The 23,105-nt window shown below is 32.3% G+C and overlaps 1 protein-coding gene across 1 annotated transcript in view; it reads left to right on the forward strand.

Moving 5' to 3' along the window:
• The window catches only part of LOC111699859 (glycine receptor subunit alpha-3), a 53,362-nt gene that overhangs the window by 12,998 nt on the left and 17,259 nt on the right, over positions 1–23,105 (forward strand). The window contains exons 3-7 of the mRNA XM_023470612.1: positions 11,176–11,294; positions 14,576–14,661; positions 16,190–16,281; positions 16,633–16,672; positions 17,841–17,965. Of these exons, the coding sequence (XP_023326380.1) occupies positions 11,176–11,294; positions 14,576–14,661; positions 16,190–16,281; positions 16,633–16,672; positions 17,841–17,965 (462 nt within the window). The remainder of the gene's footprint in view (positions 1–11,175; positions 11,295–14,575; positions 14,662–16,189; positions 16,282–16,632; positions 16,673–17,840; positions 17,966–23,105) is intronic.

The following is a 23,105-nucleotide window of genomic DNA, read 5'->3' on the forward strand; positions in this document are numbered from 1 at the left end:
TATATTAGGAAATACGTCAAATAAAACAGGAAATATTCGGAAGTAATTAAGTCTTTGCCACAAGCTCTGATCTTCTATTCCATATATATTTGTAACCCAATTCTGTAGACCTTTGATATTTCAAAAAATAAATTTTTTAAGATCGAATAATCTAAGACTTTAAATATCAAAGGTTTACATCATCAAGTTGCACAAATATACGGATTGGATATTTTCAGTTTTTGTCTAAGACTCAATTTATTATAAAATCTACGACACATCATCTTGGCTTCAATGAAAAGTTGCATCAATTTTCTAGACTGGCTCCACTTTGAAGTGTCACATCTTTGACAAAGTTTTCCAGGCGAATATGTCCGTATATAAAACATTGACAATAGCAGAAGTGGCGTAGCAAGTTAGCAACACATGACATAATTTGAATGTTAAAAAGATTTGGGGCCGAGTAGGGGGTTATTCTTCTCTTTTGGACTTTGTTCAAATTGCGATTTTCCCAAAAAAAAACTAAGGTAGGGGGTTTATAAAGTGGAACAAATGACCAATTTTTTTCTTTTTTTTCAACTGTTAAAAATATTGATTTCCTTCAGTCTTTAAATTATCGTCCATTCTGCATCTATTTTGTTAATTTTCTTACTGATCGATCTTCCAGTAAAATCATTCATTTTCTTATTGAATGATTGTCCAGTACAATCGTTCATTCAGTAAAATTATTCATTCAATAAAATTATTCGTTAAGAATCGTTCTTTCATAAAATAAAATTTTTTCAAAAGTTGGGTCGGAAATATCGTTTGTTCTGTAAAAAAGAATCGATTATTCGATTTCAAATCGTTCGTTTTTGTTTTGCTTAGAAACAATAGTTTTTTTATTCCTCTGAATGATCCATGTTGTTTATCCATCTATTTTTGTCTTAACGACACCATCATGAAAAATGTAGTTCGTTCTCAAACAATTTATTCGTTCACAAAAACGATGCCCATCTCTAGTGGGGTAGCTATGATGCCCATCTGTAGGGAGTTAGCTCTGATGCCCATTTCTAGGGAGGTAGCTCTGATGCCGATCTCCAGGGAGGTAGCTCTGATGCCCATCTCTAGGGAGGTAGCTCTAATGCCCATCTCTAGGGAGGTAGCTCTGATGCTGATCTCCAGGGAGGTAGCTCTGATGCCCATCTCTAGGGAGGTAGCTCTGATGCCCATCTGTAGGGAGTTAGCTCTGATGCCCATTTCAAGGGATGTAGCTCTGATGCCCATCTCTAGGGAGATAGCTCTGATGCCCATTTCTAGGGAGGTAACTCTGATGCCCATCTGTAGGGGGGAAGCTCTGATGCCCATCGCTAGGGGGTAGCTCTGATGCCCATCTGTAGGGAGGCAACTCTGATGCCCATCTCTAGGGAGGTAGCTCTGATGCCCATCTCTAGGGGGGAAGCTCTGATGCCCATCGCTAGGGGGTAGCTCTGATGCCCATCTGTAGGGAGGCAACTCTGATGCCCATCTCTAGGGAGGTACCTCTGATGCCCATTCCTAGGGGGGTAGCTCTAACGCCCATCTCTAGGGAGGTAGCTTCGATGCCCATTTTTAGGGTGGTAGCTCTGATGCCCATCTCTAGAGAGGTAGCTCTGATGCCCATCTCTAGGGAGGTAGCTCTGATGCCCATCTCTAGGGAGGTAGCTCTGATGCCCATCTCTAGAGAGGTAGCTCTGATCCCATCTCTAGGGAGGTAGCTCTGATGCCCATCTCTAGAGAGGTAGCTCTGATGCCCATTTCTTGGGAGGTAGTCTGATCCTCATCTGTAGGGAGGTAGCTCTGATGCCCATTTCTTGGGAGGTACTCTGATCCCCATCTCTAGGGGGGTGGCTCTGATGCCCATCTGTAGGGGGAAGCTCTGATGCCCATCGCTAGGGGGGTAGCTCTGATTCCCATCTGTAGGGAGGTAGCTCTGATGCCCATCTCTAGGGGGTAGCTCTGATGCCCATTTTTAGGGAGGTAGTCTAATCCCCATCTGTAGGGAGGTAGCTCTGATGCCCATCTCTAAGTAGGTAGCTCTGATGCCCATCTCTAGGGAAGAAGCTCTGACGCCCATCTCTAGAGGGTAGCTCTGATGCCCATCTCTAAGGATATAGCTCTGATGCCCATTTCAAGGGAGGTAGTCTGATCCCCATCTGTAGGGAGGTAGCTCTGATGCCCATTTCTTGGGAGGTAGTCTGATCCCCATCTGTAGGGAGGTAGCTCTGATGCCCATCTCTAATGGGGTTACTCTGATGCCCATTTTTAGGGAGGTAGTCTAATCCCGATCTGTAGGGAGGTAGCTCTGATGCCCATCTCTAAGTAGGTAGCTCTGATGCCCATCTCTAGGGAGGAAGCTCTGACGCCCATCTCTAGGGGGTAGCTCTGATGCCCATCTCTAGGGGGTAGCTCTGATGCCCATTTCTAGGGAGGTAGTCGGATCCCCATCTGTAGGGAGGTAGCTCTGATGCCCATCTCTAAGTAGGTAGCTCTGATGCCCATTTCAAGGGAGGTAGCTCTGATGGCCATCTCTAGGGAGGTAGCTCTGATGCCCATCTCTAGGGAGGTAGCTCTGATGCCCATCTCTAGGGAGGTAACTCTGATGCCCATCTCTAGGGAGGTAGCTCTGATGCCCATCTCTAGGGAGATGGCTCTAATGCCCATCTCTAGGGAGGTAGCTCTGATGCCCATCTTTAGGGAGGCAGCTCTGATGCCTATCTGTAAGTGAGGTAGCTCATATGCCCATCTCTAAGGAGGTAGCTCTGATGCCCATCTCTAGGGAGGTAGCTCTGATACCCATCTCTAGGGAGGTAGCTCTGATGCTCATCTCTAGGGAGGTAGCTCTGATACCCATCTCTAGGGAGGTAACTCTGATGCCCGTCTCTAGGGAGGTAGCTCTGATCCCCATCTCTGGGGAGGTGGCTCTGTAAAAATAATACACTTTCAGATTAATCTGTTCTTTAGTAAGGGGGGGGGAGAGTTGTGGACTGAAAAAGAAAACCTTCCTTTCTTTCCCCCTCAAAGTAAAACAGAACAAAAGATAACTTAAAGTATTGAAGAAATAAAATTGATATGAAAACCCTTATACACCATTCATCAGTTTTCCCCAAATAAATCATATTAATAAATGCAATATTACCGTTGTATTGTACTCTATAAAATAAATGTGAATTATACTCGAAAAAGAATTATATTTTTGTGTTTTTTAAAACACTGAAAGGTAAAAAAGAAACACTAAGTATATTTTAAAAATTATCCTTTTCGTCATTAATACCATGCTTGTTTGTTTTGCTGAACTGACCAGCAATGGCTCGTGGGAAGGTTTATGGTCGGTTAGAATAAAAAATTTGGCCTGTAAAAATGTCGAAATTATCATTTTTGTAAAATGCGCCAAGTAAAACAGAAAAATCCGCAAAAATTAGTAATTATTGAAGTTCGATGAGAAAATAGTTTAAAGTTAATCTAATTACTAGGAAAAGGTGCGCAAAGTGCCCCGGAAGGCTAGTCTATTTTTAGATGTGTGTGTAGATTTTTCCATTCCTTAGATTAACATTCACTTTCATGAGAGGTTTTCATTAAAAGTAATTATTTTTTCTCCATCTATAAAAGACAAGTTTTATATACTCCAGGATATTAATGTGCGTAATAAATGCATAATGCCTGCAATTTCATAACTTTTGATGCCGCAGTTTTTTATACAGAGCATGGCTATATGAGGCATTTATAATATAAATCTTTTTTATTAATCTTTTATTTAAGATTATTAAATTAAGGAAACGAGGAAAGTTTTTTATTTCCCACTTTTATATGGGGACAGTAAATGTTTTTGCTACAGTTTTGCATGCACTCAATTGCAGGGCTAAATATTTTTACTAAAATTTATTCATTGCGCCCCTCCTAAAACATCCAACGTTTCCTTTTAAAAAGCTAAATATATATAGAACAAATAATTTGTTCTATACAAATAGAAGCTAAAAATATTGATATATTGAAAATTTGAGTTTTCCCAAATTATTTGATTACGCAAATGGTGTTGTCTCCGAGAGCAGTAAACAAATCTTAAGACTTATGAAAAACAGTTTTGGAACCCGGATTTCACGAATGGGGTTAGGGGTTTTGTGGATATCAATATTTTTGTTATGAAATATTATTTTAATTATTTTCTTCATATTCTCCATTTTTCAAATCTCTTAAATCAAAATCTACTTGAATGCTAAGACCCATAAAATCTGATACTCTTTTAAATTTCTGGCTCTGAAAGTGCAAAATAGAGATCATTTGAATCCTAGGATACACAATATTTTAAACAGCAGGTTCTATTGCGTACAAAGTACAAGCCCAATCAATTAACTATAAAAAATTAACTATTTTCATCGAAAATAAGTAATCTTCTTCACTTATTGGTTTCTGTAATGTCTAATTGTTAACAAATATTTTCCGTAGATTTCCTTTATTTTTTATTGAAAAGATGACATTTAAAGAGTTTAAAGATATCCGCGAACAAAATACAAATTCAAAAAACAAAAGAATAATAAATTCAATATAATGATGAAAAAGCAATAATTGAATCTAACATTGATATATTGACATATATAGATAAATATGTTCCTAAGCATCCAATTAGTTTATTGTCGAATTTTTGTTTACATTTTTCCTCGTCGTTATTAAATAACTAAAGAAGAAACGATTCTCAAATTGTATGAGGATTTTAAATATTCTCTAAAATACTGCATGCTTAGCTTAATCACCAATGTCTAGCCAAACACCCCCTTTAAGTTGAAGCTAATTTTCCATAGAGTTGGGTTTCTTAAACTGAGCTGAAAACTTTAGAATGGTGGATATCAGGATTATTTCTGGATCCTCTCTTTTTGATAATCTCAAGATTAACATAATCTTGCAAGATTATCTTAAAAGTGTATGAAAAACGATAAAATTCAAATTAATATTTAATCATCAGAGAAACTGTAGCAGCCAATCAGAGAAAAGCGGGCAACCAGTGAATGAACAGAAATATTCTCATCGGAGAAAACAATTAACGGATATCCAAGGAGAGAGAAAAAGAGTGGATTAGGACAAAAATGAAAAGTTTCCACAGTGGATATTCGGATCAAGAAGTCAGGATTAAAGTTTATCCATTCTAAAGTTCCCAGCTCTGGTTTGATATTGTTATATTTGGCGGTTTTTCATGGTTGGAATTTTTGGATTTGAAGATTTGACTTAGATCAACATTGAGACTATAATTCTTCACTAAAACCAACCAAGGTCGGTTATATTTTCATAGGACCTTTTGTTGGGCTTAATGAGCTAGTAGTTGTTGATCACGTTACACAAGCTGTCGTCAGCTGATTCATAAGTTGGGTCTAAGATTAAGCCTTAAACCGGGTCAAAGGAGTTAAGTCAAATCTCGCGGGCTTTGGATTTTTTTTTTGCATGGATCCATTCCCACTTCGGTACACAGATTGGATGTATCAAATATGGGGGTTCGTCAATATATATTTCTTGATTCCAACAATGGTGGCCATTTATTTGGCTCAACTTCGTGATCACAAAATTTTAATCTTTTTTTTACAAAAAAACTTGATTTTTACTAAATATTTGAAAAGCTTTGATGATAAAGATCTTTTATTTATTTGAGTAAAAACTCTGATGTATCTGATGTAGCAGTGGATTATTTTCCTTCATCAATGGCTAATTAATTGGTTCATGTATGCTTTGTTTTCATTTATAATATATATAAATATATATCATTTATTATTTGGTTTTTAGATCAGATTACTCACAAAAACAATCTTTTTTTAGTTTTTTTTTATCTTGCAATCTGATGCATTAAACCTATATATAATAGCCCAAATAAAACACAATCAACCTTAGCAAGCGTCTAAAAAATACTGGTTTCCATCATTTTTTTAAAATATCAGAACCGGGAAAGTCAACAGAAGAAAAAGAAACAAAGGCAGAAATAATGACAAGAAGAATAATAAAATTAGAATTATTCTGTATTAACTGCAGTATCCATTTGGAAAACAACACGTTAAAATAGTAAATTGTATTAAAAACCTAAAATATTTCCAGTTTAAAATTTTTCGATCGAATAGAATTAACAATTTGGATTATCAAAGGTCTTTTTAAAATTTGATTTTGAGATGTGAAATTACTCTTTTAATATGACAATGAGAATGTAATAAATTTCAAAGTAAAAAATTCAAATTTACAATCAGATCTTTTATCAAGAAAACATTTCATAACAAAATACTGAATTAATTAGCAACCTGGAGATTTTAGCGGAGTTTAGACGTAATTCCAACTTCCAAGTGACCTTTCAGTTATAAAGTGAATAACCTATCCACATTTTACCTTTCCAAAGGTTTTTGTTTGCAGTTCTCTTTAACAGATTGGAAAGGAAAGTCTATAGCATACTGCTAATTCGATAAAAGGATAAAAAGAGTACCGTTGTGAATCAGAAGGCTTTAAAATGGAAAAGAATATTTCTACCTAGTATATTGTATAGATCAGGAACCACCAGGAAAACACTCAAGTCCTCATTAAACATACTTATCCTTCAGAGAACATTATCTCATCCCACAGCCATCCTTTAATATGCAGAAACAAAGAAGAACAAAAACTGAATATTCAAACTTTTTCATCTAACCATAGCTTAATAAAGTAGATTCGCACTTTTCCACATGACCATTGCATAAAGAAGCAGATTCGCACTTGTCTACCTAACCATAGCTTAAAGGAGTAGATTCGCACTTGTTCATCTAGCCATAGCGTAAAGAAGTATACAATTCGCAATTGTCCAATGTCCTCCCATATATTGCTTAAAGAAGTTGATTTGCATTTGTCACCTAATCATAGCATAAAGAAGTAGATTTGCACTTGACAATCTAACCATAGTTTAAAGAAGTATACAATTTGCAAAAGTCCTATGTCCACCCAACTATTGTTTAAAGAAGCAGATTTGCATTTGTCCGCCTAACCATAGCATAAAGAAGTAGATTTGCACTTGACTATCTAACCATAGCATAAAAAAGTAGATTTGCACTTGACTATCTAACCATAGCGTAAAAAAGTATACAATTCGCAATTGTCCAATGTCCACCCAACTATTGCTTAAAGAAGTAGATTTGCATTTGTCCGCCTAACCATAGCATAAAGAAGCAGATTTGCACTTGACTATCTAACCATAGCGTAAAGAAGTAGATTTGCACTTGACTATCTAACCATAGCGTAAAAAAGTATACAATTAGCAATTGTCCAATGTCCACCCAACTATTGATTAAAGAAGTAGATTTGCACTTGTCCGCCTAACCATAGCTTAAAGAAGTAGATTTACACTTGCCAACCAAAATATAGCTTAAATAAATAGATTAGCACTTTTCCACCGAACCATAGCATAAAGAAGTAGATTAGCAATTGTCTACCTAACTATAACATAAAGAAGTAGATTCACACTTGTCCACTAAACCATAAAGAAGTAGATTTGCACTTGTCCACCTTACTATAGAATATAGCAGTAGATTTGCACTTGTCCTCCTTACCATACTTTTCCCCTTTTCAACCTAACCATTGTATAAAGAAGTAGTTATTTGCATTTGTTCACCTAACCATAGCATAAAAAGCAGGGAAAAATAAAAAAATAGTTTATTTTAATTTTTTTCTCTTTATACTTGTCGACCTAATTCTCTAGGTTCTAACATGCAGGTTCAGGGGCCAAAACTGATAATTAAATACACATTTTTTAATTTAGTGAACCAAAAAGGGGGAAACAAAACTCAATAGCTTTATCAATGAGTGTAAGCACTATAGTTTCAGTGTAGGTAAATATTTCCATTTAATGATAGCACCGATTGAAGGATTCATAACTCTAATTGGATGATGAGATAGATAGAAAGATAGATGTTACTGCCATACTATTTCATTGGTTCAGAATAGACACCAAACACATGACTGAACCCTGATTGGATCAGGCGCTAATGGACTCGGTATACAGGAGTGTAAGGGCCAAGGGGCAATAAAACATATTTTATTTTCCTGTTTTTTTTAAATTGTCATATATGAAATAAAACAAAAAAATTTATATTTTTTTTCTCTTTTATTAAGAAGACACGAATACAGACCAGAATTAAAAGTTTAGAAACGTTTTATATTTAGTTCCAAATTTATTTTTGAGACAGAGCTGGACCAACCTCAGTTTGCAAAACGGAGGTTTTCGAAAATTAGCAAAATAGTATGGTAAAGCACGGCAAAACGGTTAATTTCTAGTTCGGTAACAAAATGAATTCGCCGTTTTTATTAAAAAACGGAAAATTTTCGGTTTAACGGTATGAATTAACCCTTAAAGAAACGACTTAAAAAATATGGAACATACCCATCCCTATTTAAAAACAGGAATTATCCTACAGGAGAAATCTATATATAAATTTGGCTTGTCTGTCTGTTTGTATCCAATAAACGACAAAATGGGCGAACCGATCGGGCCCAAATTTTTTTGGGACATCATGTGACCACAGGGAAGGTTTATGAATGATACAAATGTAAAGAAATGTGTTTTAAAGGTTTTTAATTTTGTTAAAAATTTAAATTCTTGAAAATCCGCGAATTCTTTTTTGAAAATCCGCAAAATTTTCTTCTTCTTTGTTTTAAAATGTAAACAAAAAGACCATGTTCACAATTGCCTAGTTATTAATACTACCGTATCAGGTAGAGAGGATGCAGGGTTGACAAATTCCAGGCGTCTAAGTCAATACATGGTCCACTTAAAAATGCACAATGTGCTTAAAGACTTAAAGGGACAGTAAAGGAAAAATGAAAGGTGGTATAGGCTGAAAGCTAATCACTTTAGCTCTTGATCGCGACCCATGAAAGTTTTATCTGATGTTCCTGTCTCGAGAAACTGATATAAAACTGTGTTAAAATTATACGAAAATTCATATATGTAAAATTTTGAAAATCTGAAACTTAAATCACGTGACCAGAACTATCACCAATGGCAGAGCAGTATACTGGTCACGTGTCTCCGCCTGTATCATGTGACCACTTTACTGCACTGCCATTGGTGGAATTTCTGGTCAAGCAATACGGATGTATAAATAATATTATGAATGAAATCTATTGAAAATAGAAACAACAAATATAAAAGTAAACCTAAATTACAATTAGCTTTCTCTGGGATATCATCGTTTTCAGATTGGTTGCTTATTTGCTGAATATGATCTGTTTAAACCTACTACTTTTATACAAAATTGTATATATATTAATTTTCGTATAGATTTGACACAGTTTTATATCAATTTCTCGAGACAAGAACATCAGATATGACTTTCATGGGTCGAGATCAAGAGCTAAAGTGATTAGCTTTCAGCCTATACCCCCTTTCATTTTTCCTTTACTGTCCCTTTAAAGTACTAGAGCCTCGCTTCCTCCACGGAACCACTTGACCCACTGTGCAGGGTTGTGCAGATAATATAATGTGCACAACATATCTAGTAACCTAATAATTTTCTTCTCTTTCGATTGATTATCTCGCAATAAATATCAATATCAGATATTTCATCTGTTTACGTTCAAGTAAAGATCAAGTGAAGACCAGATGTTTTACTAGACTTGGTTATCTGCAGTGTTAAAATTGGCTAGATTTACAAAATTAAAACTATGGAAATTGAGTTGTCTAAATTTACACTGATTAAAGCTGCATCAATCAGCTGATTATGCATATTATATGCAAACACAGCTTTGAAAGCATCTTTCATTGGTCGAATTTGTTTCAATCTGCAAACACAGTCAAAGACTAGAGTCTCCCCAAAGGCTTGAGCTCACAAAAGTATATTTTACCTTTAATATTTCATCTCTGATCCATCTAATACTGGTGCTAATTGCGCCTCAACTGCACTAGCACCCAGATGAAGAATTTCGTGACTGGCAATTCAGTGGCACCGAAGCTTATTGATGTTTTCAGTTAGTTCCGCCTAATTTTAAACTTTTCAATTGTTAATTGTTAATTGATTGAGTAAATTGAGCTTTTTGGTATGCCCTAGTCTCGGAAATATTCATTACAAAAAATCTATTTTCTGTAAATTGTAGAAACCAAGTTTTTATAAAGTTTTATTGTTTGACAAGATTACCATTAAAACTTCGGTGGGAAACAATATACTTTTCCCTGAACTGATTTGGGTCTTAGACATGATTGAAGGGAGGGGGCACAGGGGGGTATTGGGGGGAGGGGGGTCAGAAAATTTGAGTTTACATTATACACCTCAATAATTCAAGTCAAGGCTCGGCCGCTTAAGAATGTTTTTGAAAGAAGTGTATAATTCGTAATGGTTTGTTGAAGTTTTAAAATGTTTAAAGTTTTCATGAAAACTTAAAAAAAGTATTTTAAAAACGAACAAAGGACAAAACCAATACTTAATACAATGTTTGTAAATGAAAAGATATAACGTATAGATTTATTTTGTCTTAGTTTCTTTCAATAAACAAATAATGTACAAATAGTTAGATACTATTTTTTTCTATCTATCAATCTTAAGCTAACCTAGCCTGGAAATAATACAGATTCGACGTAATGAAAACACCTTTTTATAGAAATTAATCGAAATTCGTTTTTTAAAGATGTGTGTGAATCCAAAAGTCAATTATAATTGTGTTTTATTAGAGGCTTAGTTTTGCACCTTTATGAACATTTTTAAATGCTGTTATCAAACCCTGACATTTTCTAGTAGCAAAATCAGAATAAAAACATACTGAGCAAGTTTCTGTGTGTATATCATATGAAGTGAAAAAGGATCCTTTTAGAAAAAACTTATGACAATATTTTTCTTGGAGCTTATTCACTCTGTGGGTAGAAAGCCTTACTTTTCTTGACCATTTGGCACATCTTTGAGGGGGGGGGGGAAAGGGGTTGGCAGTGGTTTTATGTAACAATTATCTATTTAAAACTTTTTATTCATATTCAAGCATATAATTAAGCAAATTGAAAAGGAAAATTGTATCTAAGAAAATCTAGATAAAATAAACATACTTTGTTCTTTTAGGTAAAATGACTGCTGAGAAAAAGTTCCAAAATTTTATTTTAGTCCTGTGCAGAGCACCTCCAGTCCAATCAGAGACTTGTAAAGTTGTACTAGTCAACTACTACTCTTAAAACAGTCGATTAATTTATAATTATATTCTGCGCAGGCGCTGTGGATCCCAGATGTTATTATCCATGACCTCGTGAGTTTCACGAAACCAGAAATATTAACGGAAGTTGCTGCGCTAGAGATTTATCAAAACAAACATGTTTATTACAAAATTAGGTAAAAATTAGTTTAAAATAATGGGGATTTAGTTTTTTTTTGAAATGTAGTCTTTTGTTACTTCCCAGGAAATACGAAATTGTTATGTACAGGATGTCCCACGAAACATGACAGTTGGTAAATAATTTGGAATGTCTTCTTCCCTGTACTGAAATAAATATTAAAGACTTTTTCCATTTTTTGCGTTCAATAAAATCTTTTACTAAAATATAGTTTACTATGAAATCAATTTTACTTATGACTACCATTAAATATTCTTATAATTCTCTTTGGCATTAAACAACTTGATTTGATAAAACTTGTTGTTGGATGTTTCATGTCAACCTTTTGGATTAAAAGCTTCAGACTTTTCTTTTTCAAGAAAAACAAAGCTAGATAGACAACCGTCTGTCTTCAATATCAAATTCAAACTTAAACAAATTGTACTGCAGGGACTATCTGTACTACCCCAAAGGGACTGTAAGCGTAAATTTAAGTATACGTGTATGCAAAATTGCAAAGCTCGATTCACATCGGTAACCTTTAACCCCTTGATAGCCTTGTCTGATACAGCATCATAGATATCCATTTTCGTGTTCCTTTAATTCTTTTGTGTTTTCTCGCATTTTTTTCTTCAGGAATTAATTGAGAAATAATCAGAATTCATTAGTTTTCGAGTCCGAAAAACGACGCTCTTTTTAATATTTCTGATAAGATTAAGGTTTTTAAGGGTACCGTTGAACATTGGACATTTTCATCTTTGCATGGATTGCAACGAGGTTATGATGTGTACGCGAATCCTTTACTAATTAAATAGGCCATGAACTATACCGAGAGCGCACTGCATATTTGTTTATTATATTTATTTCACAAAAATACTGCATAAGCTACAAAGAAATTAGATCTATCTAGATATAAAACTCTACAGCCTAAAATGCTATAAACTAAGGAAAATTCTCTTAGTATTAAGATACATTCACTTGTCTGGCTTGGATGAAAGCATTCTTGGAATATTAAATAATAAAAAATATAAAAGAAAGATTAATAGACGAAACTATCCTATTTTCTTTGCAGATCAGAATATGTCAGACACACGCAATTCATATTTTCCAAGAAATATTATCTATTCTTCCTAGGGACTGTAGACGTAATTTCAAGAAATCTTTCATGACCGATTCACAACCGTACCATTTAAACATACCTCGTTTTTCTGTATTCTTATTCTAACTTTTCTTGTATAATCTTTGCAGCAGAAATCCGCAAGTCAATTGATAATGGGACTACAATTGAAAATATTGAGCTATGAAAAATAGGATATTTCGTATATCCTTGATCAGACAAATATTTGATACTGTTGGTAATCGGACACTTCGCCCTATTTATTGAGGGTCACTTGTGCGTTTAACTCATAGATAAAGATAGATTGCACATAAGACGACATTTTTCACCTTGAAAGATATAAATGTACACAGATGTTTTAAAGATATTCCTATTATATAGATTAACTAGGTCGATTGTGAACATTTGCTAATCTTATGTCATTGAGTACTTGTGGTGTACATGAGTTCTGTAGAGAGAAATTTAAGTTAGTTTAGTCCTTCTCATGTCCTTCTTCAGTTCTCGTCAAAATCATATAATGCTCAGTGAAATATTGTTGTTCAAATAGTTAAATTAAAACATCAAACCACCCCGCTTATCATTGAAGTACACTTTGATCCCAAGAAGTATGAGTTCGCGAACTGTACAATTCTTGGGGATTTAGCGTACATAAGCTATCTATGTTTATTTATTTATCTATGGTTTAACTTTCCTTTCATATTGGGACACATTTTTTGACACAAACTCAAATTCACAAATTCAGACATTAAATCATAAACAAAATTCATGGTATAATTAAAGGTGACTACATCAGGTTGCAAAGATATAGGGATCAGAAAAATATTTGGTTTTTTTAGTTTGTATCCAAATACTACAGTTTAAGTTGGTAAAGAGATTACTGAATCATTTTTTAAATCAGAATTTTCCTTCCCACGGAGAAAATCTGATTGAAGTACGTCTCTCATGTATATTTAATACTTTTTTATAATATTAAACTATTCCCTCATGTCTATACATCAAAGTGAAAATATTCATAAAATATATAGATAATATACATTTTTTAGATCAATATAGGTTCTGTGCATATTTTATCTGGAGTATACCCTGTTATTGTAAGATGGTGAAAGAAAAAATAAATTTAAGAAATATTTTGTGTCAAGTTTGTTAGATTTATTATTTGTGAATTGTGAGTGGCATATGGGACCAATACTTAAAGGGACTGTAAAGGAAAAATGAAAGGGATAATAGGCCTTAAGCTAATCACTTTAGCTCTAAATCGCGACCCATGAAAGTTATGTCAAATTTATACAAAAATTCATATATATATATATACAATTTTGTATTATAGAAATAGTAGGTTTAAATAGATCATATTCAGCAAATAAACAAATCTGAAAAACGAAGATATCCCAGAGGAAGCTAATCCTTATTTTAGTTTGCTCCAATCATAATTTTATAATTTATATTTTCATTTTTAATAGATTTAATTGATAATATAATTTATAAATCCGTGTTACGTCACCAGAACTCCCACCAATGGTAGTGCAGCATACCTGCCTGACCACTATTCTGCACTCTCATTGGTGGGAGTTCTGGTGACGTAATACGGACCTATAACAGTAGTATCTATTAAAAATAAAAACAAAAATTATAAAATTATAATTAGAGCAAACCAAAGTAAGGATTAACTTCCTTTGGGATTTCAGATTCGTTGTTTATTTGGTGGATATGATCTGTTTAAACCTACTATGTCTATACAAAATTGTATACATATGAATTTTCGTATTGATTTGAAAAAGTTTTTTATCAATTTCTCGAGGCAGAAACATCAGTTATAACTTTAATGGTTCCCGATGAAGAGATAAAGTGATTAGCTTTCAGCCTATACCCCCATTCATTTTTCCTTTACAGTCCCTTTAATGAATAATGTTCGAAAACGAAATAATAGAGTTAAGCAAAATATGTTGCTAGGGTCTTTGTAACGTGTATACATTTTCTAAATAACATACATTTTAAAAACTTTTATGAAAACAAATCAGTAACGAATTAGAAAAAACGACTTAGAGGATGACGACAACCCCTGTTTTGAAATTACTTCCCTGTATAATTGTATCAATATTTGTATCTCCTTATTATTACATTCTTTTCATGATGTCTAAACTACATAGTCTATGAAATTGTGCTTACATTCTTTATATTATCAGGAGTGATATAACTATTGTTTGTCGGGCCATGCAGTTTGGACAGTTTCCTTTGGACAGCCATAAATGCTACTTTTTGCTCAGCAGTTGTAAGTACATGTTATAATTTGGACAGCCATAAATGCTACTTTTTCCTCAGCAGTTGTAAGTTCATGTTATAATTTAATTGGACAGTCATAATTTATACTTTTTCCTCAGTAGTTGTAAGTTCATGTTATAATTTGGACAGCCATAAATGCTACTTTTTCCTGTACACATCAGGTTATTTAAAATGCAAACTTTTTGCATATTTAAAATGGCATGGTCAAGGGCTCTTAAAAAATTTACATTTATTCCTTTTTTTGCAAACATTTTTAATATATAACTGGATTTTGCATTTTTTTCCGATTCTAAAAGTAGAGCATAAGAGCTTTCCAATGACCCCCCCCCCTTATTGTTAATTTCCAAAAAGTTTAACAATGCTTTTAAGCATGGTATTACAGAGTCGTAACTCATAAGTAAAAATATGTTGAACAAATTCTTCCTATTTCCAGTTTATGTTTCTCATTTTCATAAAGAATGATTCAGCTTTTTTGGACTTTTTTATTGGACAAGATGCATTATATTATATTACAAAGTGTATACTGTACGTCAACGTGAGCTTTAAAAGAAAAAAATAATAAGTTAAAACAATCATAATCATATCAAATATCATTTATGGATTTATATATTTTACTATCATTTGTTCAGGAATGTATGTTACAACATGTGTCGGCACGATTTTGATCTTGAAGTTAATTTTTGAGATATTTCCCAGATTTTTTTTTCTTTCGGTTATTGATTTGTGTTTAGTTGGATATGATGATACCTGAGTCTAAAACTAAAGAATGCGCGAATTTTAAGTTCGAGGTTAAAAGTTCTGTAAAATAATGAATAGCTACTTAAACATTAAACTTTCTTAATTTTAAATTTGAATTTCCCGGGAAAAATCTGAACCAATCAGAAAAAAGGATTACGGAGAATTATTACGTAAGTATCGGTATTCGGTAATCAGCTGTTTTTTAAATAAATAAATTATTTATTAACAAAACATATTTCCAGTTACAACCGTATTTTGGGTTTAAGTGCAAACATTAATTAATCTAAAACGTGAAATTTATTAAATCGAGGTTTTTACTTTTAAATATATCGTAATTATTTGAATGCCGCTTACCGCTGAATGATGATAGACAAAAAGGGATTGCGGGATTTCAAGGTTTTAAGCCTGTGTTTAAATTTTAACTCGTCGATTTCGGCGAGTTAAATATTTAACCACACGGTTAAAGTTCAGGTTTAAATTAAGTCAGAAGTGGCATTTAACCATGAACTTAAAATTTAAGTCAAAACTTTTCGTTCTTTAGTTTTAGCTGGATTATGTTTAGTTGGATATGATGATACCTGGATTATGTTTAGTTGGATATGATGATACCCGGATTATGTTTAGTTGGATATGATGATACCCGGATTATGTTTAGTTGGATATGATGATACCCGGATCATGTTTAGTTGGTTATGATGATACCTGGATTATGTTTAGTTGGTTATGATGATACCTGGATTATGTTTAGTTGGATATGATGAGACCCGGATTATGTTTAGTTGGATATGATGATACCCGGATGGTATTGAGAGGGAAGTTTAGTTATGACAAGACAAACCAAAGAGCTTTATCCTTCAACGTAGATCTTATGGTGAGCATAAATGTCGTCTTTGAAAATATTGAGAAATATTAGAAAAACAGAATAGTGAAACTTATCTCTATAATCATTAACTCCTGAGGATTAGAAGTTCTGTGGATATGTTATGAATAAAACATTGGAGTCAAATATTTCGATTGGGAGAAAATTATAATTTGAGTTTGTTAACTTTTATACGGAAAACTCCTGGCAAAGCTGGGTTAAAAGCTGGTTATCCCATGAAAATACACATGATTTATAAAATATCTTCAGTTTCTGCAATTGTTATGAAAAATTAAACTTTTAGGCTCTTAAAAAACTTCAAAGAATTCGCTGACATTTTTTAAAGATAATTTTTCTTTTTAGGACTTACCCCCAGAGAGAACTTTGTTCGCGGGTGCTTCAAGTAAGTATATTTTTAGAAAAGTAAAATGAATTATTGTTACACGATTTTGTATAAAATGTAAAGTTAAAAACTGATATATTTATATATAATAAAATATGCATTTATTGCCTAATTTATAAATGATAGCTCATTAACAATAGAAATTTAATGTAGTAGTTAGTATGCTGGGGAGGTTACCACAAATTCCGAAAAGATAGATTCACAACGATACCCTCGAAATATTTAACTGATTTGATAGTGTTAAGCATAGATAAAGATAGATTGCGCATAAGACGACATTTTTCATCTTAAAAGATATAAATGTACAGAGATGTTTAAAAGATATTCCTATTATATAGATAAACTAGGTCGGTTGTGAACATTGGCTGTTCTTATGTCATTGAGTACTTGTGGTGTATACATGAGTTCTGTAGAGAGAAATTTAAGTTAGTTTAGTCCTTCTCATGTCCTTCTTCAGTTCTCGTCAATATGATATATTGCTCAATAAAATATTGTTGTTCAAATAGTTCCATTCCCGGAGTTAGTTTAAACACTATCATGAAATCCATTAAAACACCAAACCACCCCGCTTCTCATTAAAGTACACTTTGACCCCTAGAAGTATAGTTCGCGGACTGTACAATTCTTGGTGATTTTGCGTACATAAGCTATCTATGTTTATTTATTTATCTATGGTGTTAAGTTATGATAATTTCTTTATGTTTTCTTCCTGTATAGAAAGTTGTTACTTCTGAAGAGAAACCAAAACTGAAAATAATCAGTTTCAACTTTTAAACATTTATATTTAATTCAAACTTGATCAAATTATGTTTTAGAGGTACCGTTGTGAATCGAGAATTGTGATCTTAGCATGAAATGACAATGCCACTTGAAATTTCGCGTACAGCTGCTTTAATAATGACGACTTTCGTTTAGTTTTACCTAACTATACTTATATAAATGTAAAAAGTTATTATTTGGTCAAACTTGTGAAATCTTTTTTATCTTTAATCATGAAAGTAAATAAGTGTTAGTAACTAGATTATATACAGATTACTGTATTGTATCAGTCTTATTGTATTGTATCATTGTATAAAACTTTCACTCTTTTTAAGACGAAAGAAGGGGGGTGGGGTGAGCCAGACAACTACTCGATAATATTTCATGCAACTACTCAATAATATTTCAGGCAACTACTCGATGTACGGGTTTGAAATCAACCTCTCCAGATCTCTTGGTCCTTTTATTCTCTCCGTTTATCTTCCTTCAGCTATGTTCGTGATGATGAGTTGGGTCTCATTCTTCATCCCACCGGTATTGTATTCTTGATTTAATTCATCCTAACGGTATCATATTCTTGATTTAATTCATCCTACCCGTATAGTATTCTTGATTGGATTCATCCTACCAGTATAGTATTCTTGATTTAATTCATCCTACCAGTATAGTATTCTTGTTTGTATTCATCCTACCAGTATAGTATTCTTGATTGTATTTATCCTACCAGTATAGTATTCTTGATTTAATTCATCCCACCGGTATTGTATTCTTAATTTAATTCATCCCACCGGTATTGTATTCCTGATTTAATTAATTCCAGCGGTATTTTATTCTTGATTTAACTAATCCCACCGGTATTGTATTCTTGATTTAATTCATCCTAACGGTATAGTATTCTTGATTGTATTCATCCTAACGGTATAGTACTCTTGATTGTATTCATCCTACCAGTGTAGTATTCTTGATTGTATTCATCCTACCAGTATAGTATTCTTGATTGTATTAATCCTACCAGTACAGTATTCTTGATTGTATTCATCCTACCAGTATAGTATTCTTGATTGTATTCATCCTACCAGTATAGTATTCTTGATTGTATTCATTCTACCAGTATAGTATTCTTGATTGTATTCATCCTACTAGTATAGTATTCTTGATTGTATTCATCCTACCAGTATAGTATTCTTGATTGTATTCATTCTACCAGTATAGTATTCTTGATTGTATTTATCCTACCAGTATAGTATTCTTGATTGTATTCATCCTAATAGTATAGTATTCTTGTTTGTATTCATCCTACCAGTATAGTATTAATTCTTGATTGTATTCATCCTACCAGTATAGTATTCTTGATTGTATTCATCCTACCAGTATAATATTCTTGATTGTATTCATCCTACCAGTATAGTATTCTTGGTTGCATTCATCCTACTAGTATAGTATTCTTGATTGTATTCATCCTACTAGTATAGTAATCTTGATTGTATTCATCCTACTAGTATAGTATTCTTGATTGTATTCATCCTACCAGTATAGTATTCTTGATTGCATTCATCCTACCAGTAAAGTATTTCTTGGTTGATTTATCCCAATTTACATGAAATACCTTTTAAATTTTCATTTGAGCCACAACGACAAATATATCGTCACTTATCTATCTGTAAAATTGTTTTAATTCTTTACTCTGTTGTATACAAGTCACTTTTTTAGGACAAAGGTTAGAAAGCAAGGTATCTTATTCATCTTTATAACGTTGCGAAAAGGGCTTCATCCTTTTGATCTGGTCTACACGCCGTTTAAATTTAGATTTTTACATTTTTGCTTTAGTAAATAAATAATATGAAATGATAAAAATAAAGGAATTGAGTCTTTGTCACAAACTCTTGTTTTATAATCTCAATATCTTTGCAACACAATATTGTAGACTTATGACATTTCAAACCAAGAATGTTTTTGGATCAAAAAATTTAATCATGTAAGATATAGGAATTTTTAAAAATTGAACTGGTGACATAGACTTATTTCCTTTAACGTTTGTATTCACCATGGTAATAAACACATGATTGGTCTCAAAAAAAAAAAATTCTATTTTTCGTTTCTATAAAACATGCTTTCAGCTCAACAACTTATTTATCGCTAGGAGGGTTTAACTGTTTAAAGTTTTATTTATTTTTCTAGTTCTCAATTCAGCCCGAAGCATTGTATGAAATTTATTTTCAAATAAACATTAAATCAAGTTGAACAGGATAAAAAGTATGATATTTCCATCAAATATTCATAAAACAAATTCTACTTGTTATTCCTCGGTCCATTGATTAAAGAGACTGTACACTGTATATTTATAGATTCAGTTTTTGGAAATCTTAGTTATCTTTATAGAATTTTATTTTCAATCATATGCTGCAGAGAAAATAAGAAAAATTCAAATTTTTTAAAGCTTTTTTTTACAAATATAACGCCTTGTAAATCATTATTGTCATTTAACAGAGAGTAACTGGAAATTTAGTCCCTCTAATGGGGCATAATTAGCCCAAAGGCGAATACGATTCAAAAATAAATAATGAATCAGTTTTGACACTGTAAAAGTAAATATTTCTAAAAGAACATTTTTACTTCTTGAACATGTGATGGTTTATTAAAATAATTTAGCGTAGGAAAACCAAATATATTTCAAGGCAATTCCTGTCGTCATTATGGTAAAACTTTTGATAATTCCATTAATTTATTTTGTATCTCTACGTTAGCTTACGATCGTTAAAGTTGATATAACAGATAGATAAAAAACTTGAAATTATTATATTCGTTCCTTCCACAAATTTCAATTTAAAGGAAGTGTTCCGAAAAATGAAAGGGGGTATAGATTTAATGCGATAAAAAAGCGCTTTTGATCGCTACTAATCTTACTTCTATCTATTGCGTCTTTAAGTAGAAAATTGTTAAAGACGTCTCATACCGAAGAACGTAGCGCCCATACAAATTGAGAAAATTGCAACATACGACTTATACCGTAAAAAAATCAATTTAATTTCAAACAAATCATTCAGATATTACAACCTCTAGTCATCGATTATCTTTGGCCACATTTGTATATCGTTTACATTTTATAATATTTTTTAATTAATTTTTTTATCATTTATTTTTTTTAAAAACTTTTTTAACGGATTTTGAAAAATGTGAGTGGTGCGCGGCATTCTTAGATAGTTGCACAAGCGACGACAGAAATAATCAAATTCAAAACAAAGTAGTTAAAAAATAATATAAAATATTGTAATATCTGAATGATTTGTTTGAAATTAAATTGATTTTCATTTTTCGCGAACACTCCCTTTAAGTCACTCGACTTAAATAAGGCATGCCACTCTAAAACGGCGCAGTTACATGACATTACATCTACAGTTTATGTTTGAAAAACAAATAAAATCTTTTTAAAAAAGTGGGACTGGGACAACATTTAATCATGAGTTTCAATCTTCTTTGGAATGTAAAACACAGTAATTTGACATTTCTTATTCGATTAACGAGATTCTATAAACTATACTGGATTACCCAACATTAAAATCTTTCTTTCTTTTGCTAGGGATGCTGTGATTTAATTATTAAATATTTCTAACTAGTTTAAGAGCCTAGCGTTGCCCTGGAAAAAAACAATTCGAAATAAATATTTTTTGTAAATATTTTTTTTTTTAAATGTTAAAAAACACCCAAAAGCCACTCATGAGTGTCCACTAAAAATGTCAGCCCATTCGGTCCAGCCGTTTGGCCACTATAGACATCATATATGTGAATGTCTTTTTTTATTATATAAGTATAGAAATACAAGAAATTTAAAACATATTTTTAATTAAAAAAAGACAAACCGGTTCTTGAAATGAACCAGACTTATTTCAGTGGTTGGCCCTTTAAAGTTTCCCTTTTAAATTATTACTGCTGCCTAAATTCTAGGTCTAATTAACTGGCTAAAACTCAATTTTCGATTCCGCGCAATTTAATTCTATAGAAATTTAGGTCGTCAACAAACAGTTAGCGCTTTTAAAATCCTTAAAAAAATTAAATTTGTTGGCGAAGATTTGAATATCAATATCTATCCCCAATAATTCCAACTAAGCAGTTTTATATCCGTTATCGTACCAATTACAATTATTCTAAAATCACTGAATCAACAGTTTTAACTTAGTGAATAAAATTCATTATTTTCATGACGTTTTTAAAAATAATTTAAAAAGTTAAAAACTACGTAAATTACAATATCGATTATCTTTAAAATTTTATCTGAAAGTTTATTATTTTCAATTGCAGCTTCTCTCTCAACGGGATATGGAAGGAACTTGACAGAATTTATCACTTAATTTTAGGGATATTTCTAAATAAAACTCACATATATTTATATTCAGTCGACAGTCTCCCAGCAAGAAAATTTCAATATAAAATCAAGTTTTTTTATTTTTGATATTTCCTGTATGATTTTTTATATCTCGATTTCTTTACAATCTTCAAAGTAATGCATTTTTTGTCACAAAGTCTGCATTCAAACAAGTAACCAAATATTCCAGTATAAAATTTGTATACAGAAATTCAATGCATTATTAATTAACATTCTTAGATTTTTTTTAAATTTGTAAAGATTGATATGAAACATAGAATTTTAGGAAAATTGAAAAAGGTAAGAAAACATTGATAAAAAAACTGGAATTAATAATCATTATATTAAAAAAAGAAACACAAGGCTTGCTCAATAAAGTAAAGGTATAGGGGTACCTTTGTCATTCAAACATTAGTTTGTAGTTAATATGACCCAAGGGAAGGTTAAAATAGAAATTAACATTTACGAATTTAGAAAATCCACCAATTCAAACAGAAAAATCCGGTTTTTATTATGGTTTCTTGAGTTATGATTAAAATGACGGCTTGAAAAACAACAGTTAAAAGCATTGCGCCCGACCAGTCTAAATATTATTATATTTTTTACTGTTTATTTAGGTTTTTACTAACACTTTTTCGCATTATTGGTTCAGCAAAAACAGACCTATATATTTATACTAAAAACAGGTTAAAAACCTATATATTTATACTAAGAGGGTGCTTTTCACGTTGGATTTTTTTCTTCTGTAGCTTATTCTAAGAAATGACCAAATGTAATTTATACAGTAACAATATATACATGCTTGTATTATTACCATAATAAATAGTACCCTATACTACAACAATGTAATCACAAGCTATAAAGAAAATAAAACAATATATTCTATGTGTTAGAAAGAATCAAGGTGTATTGATTTATATTCTATATTGTGTATAAACAAAAAAAGGAATTAATAATGCTTCTTGTTCTTTTAAAGCTTTTTTTCTGGGAAAATTCCTACCTTTCATGTCACTTTGATCCTTTTCTGACATCTAATTCCCCTTCTCTAACCCTGTTCAATTAATGAGAGCACCTTTTCTTCAATATACAGTCAAACATCCATACCCTTTCTCCCATTCTAATATAATAAAACAAGAGAAATCTATGTAAAGGACCAGAAAGCTGTCGCATGATTGCCGTCTTTTGTTATTTCTTTTAATTAAAAATTTAGGATTTTATAATTTGGAATTGTGATAAGTCAAGAAAAGGGTTGCCAGCGAACGAAAACTATCGCGAAAAAGTGTAAAAAAATGTGAGAATTTTCGTTCGTATTTT

This window comes from Eurytemora carolleeae, unplaced genomic scaffold (assembly GCF_000591075.1).
Source record: "Eurytemora carolleeae unplaced genomic scaffold, Eaff_2.0 scaffold381, whole genome shotgun sequence".
Lineage (NCBI taxonomy): Eukaryota > Metazoa > Arthropoda > Copepoda > Calanoida > Temoridae > Eurytemora > Eurytemora carolleeae.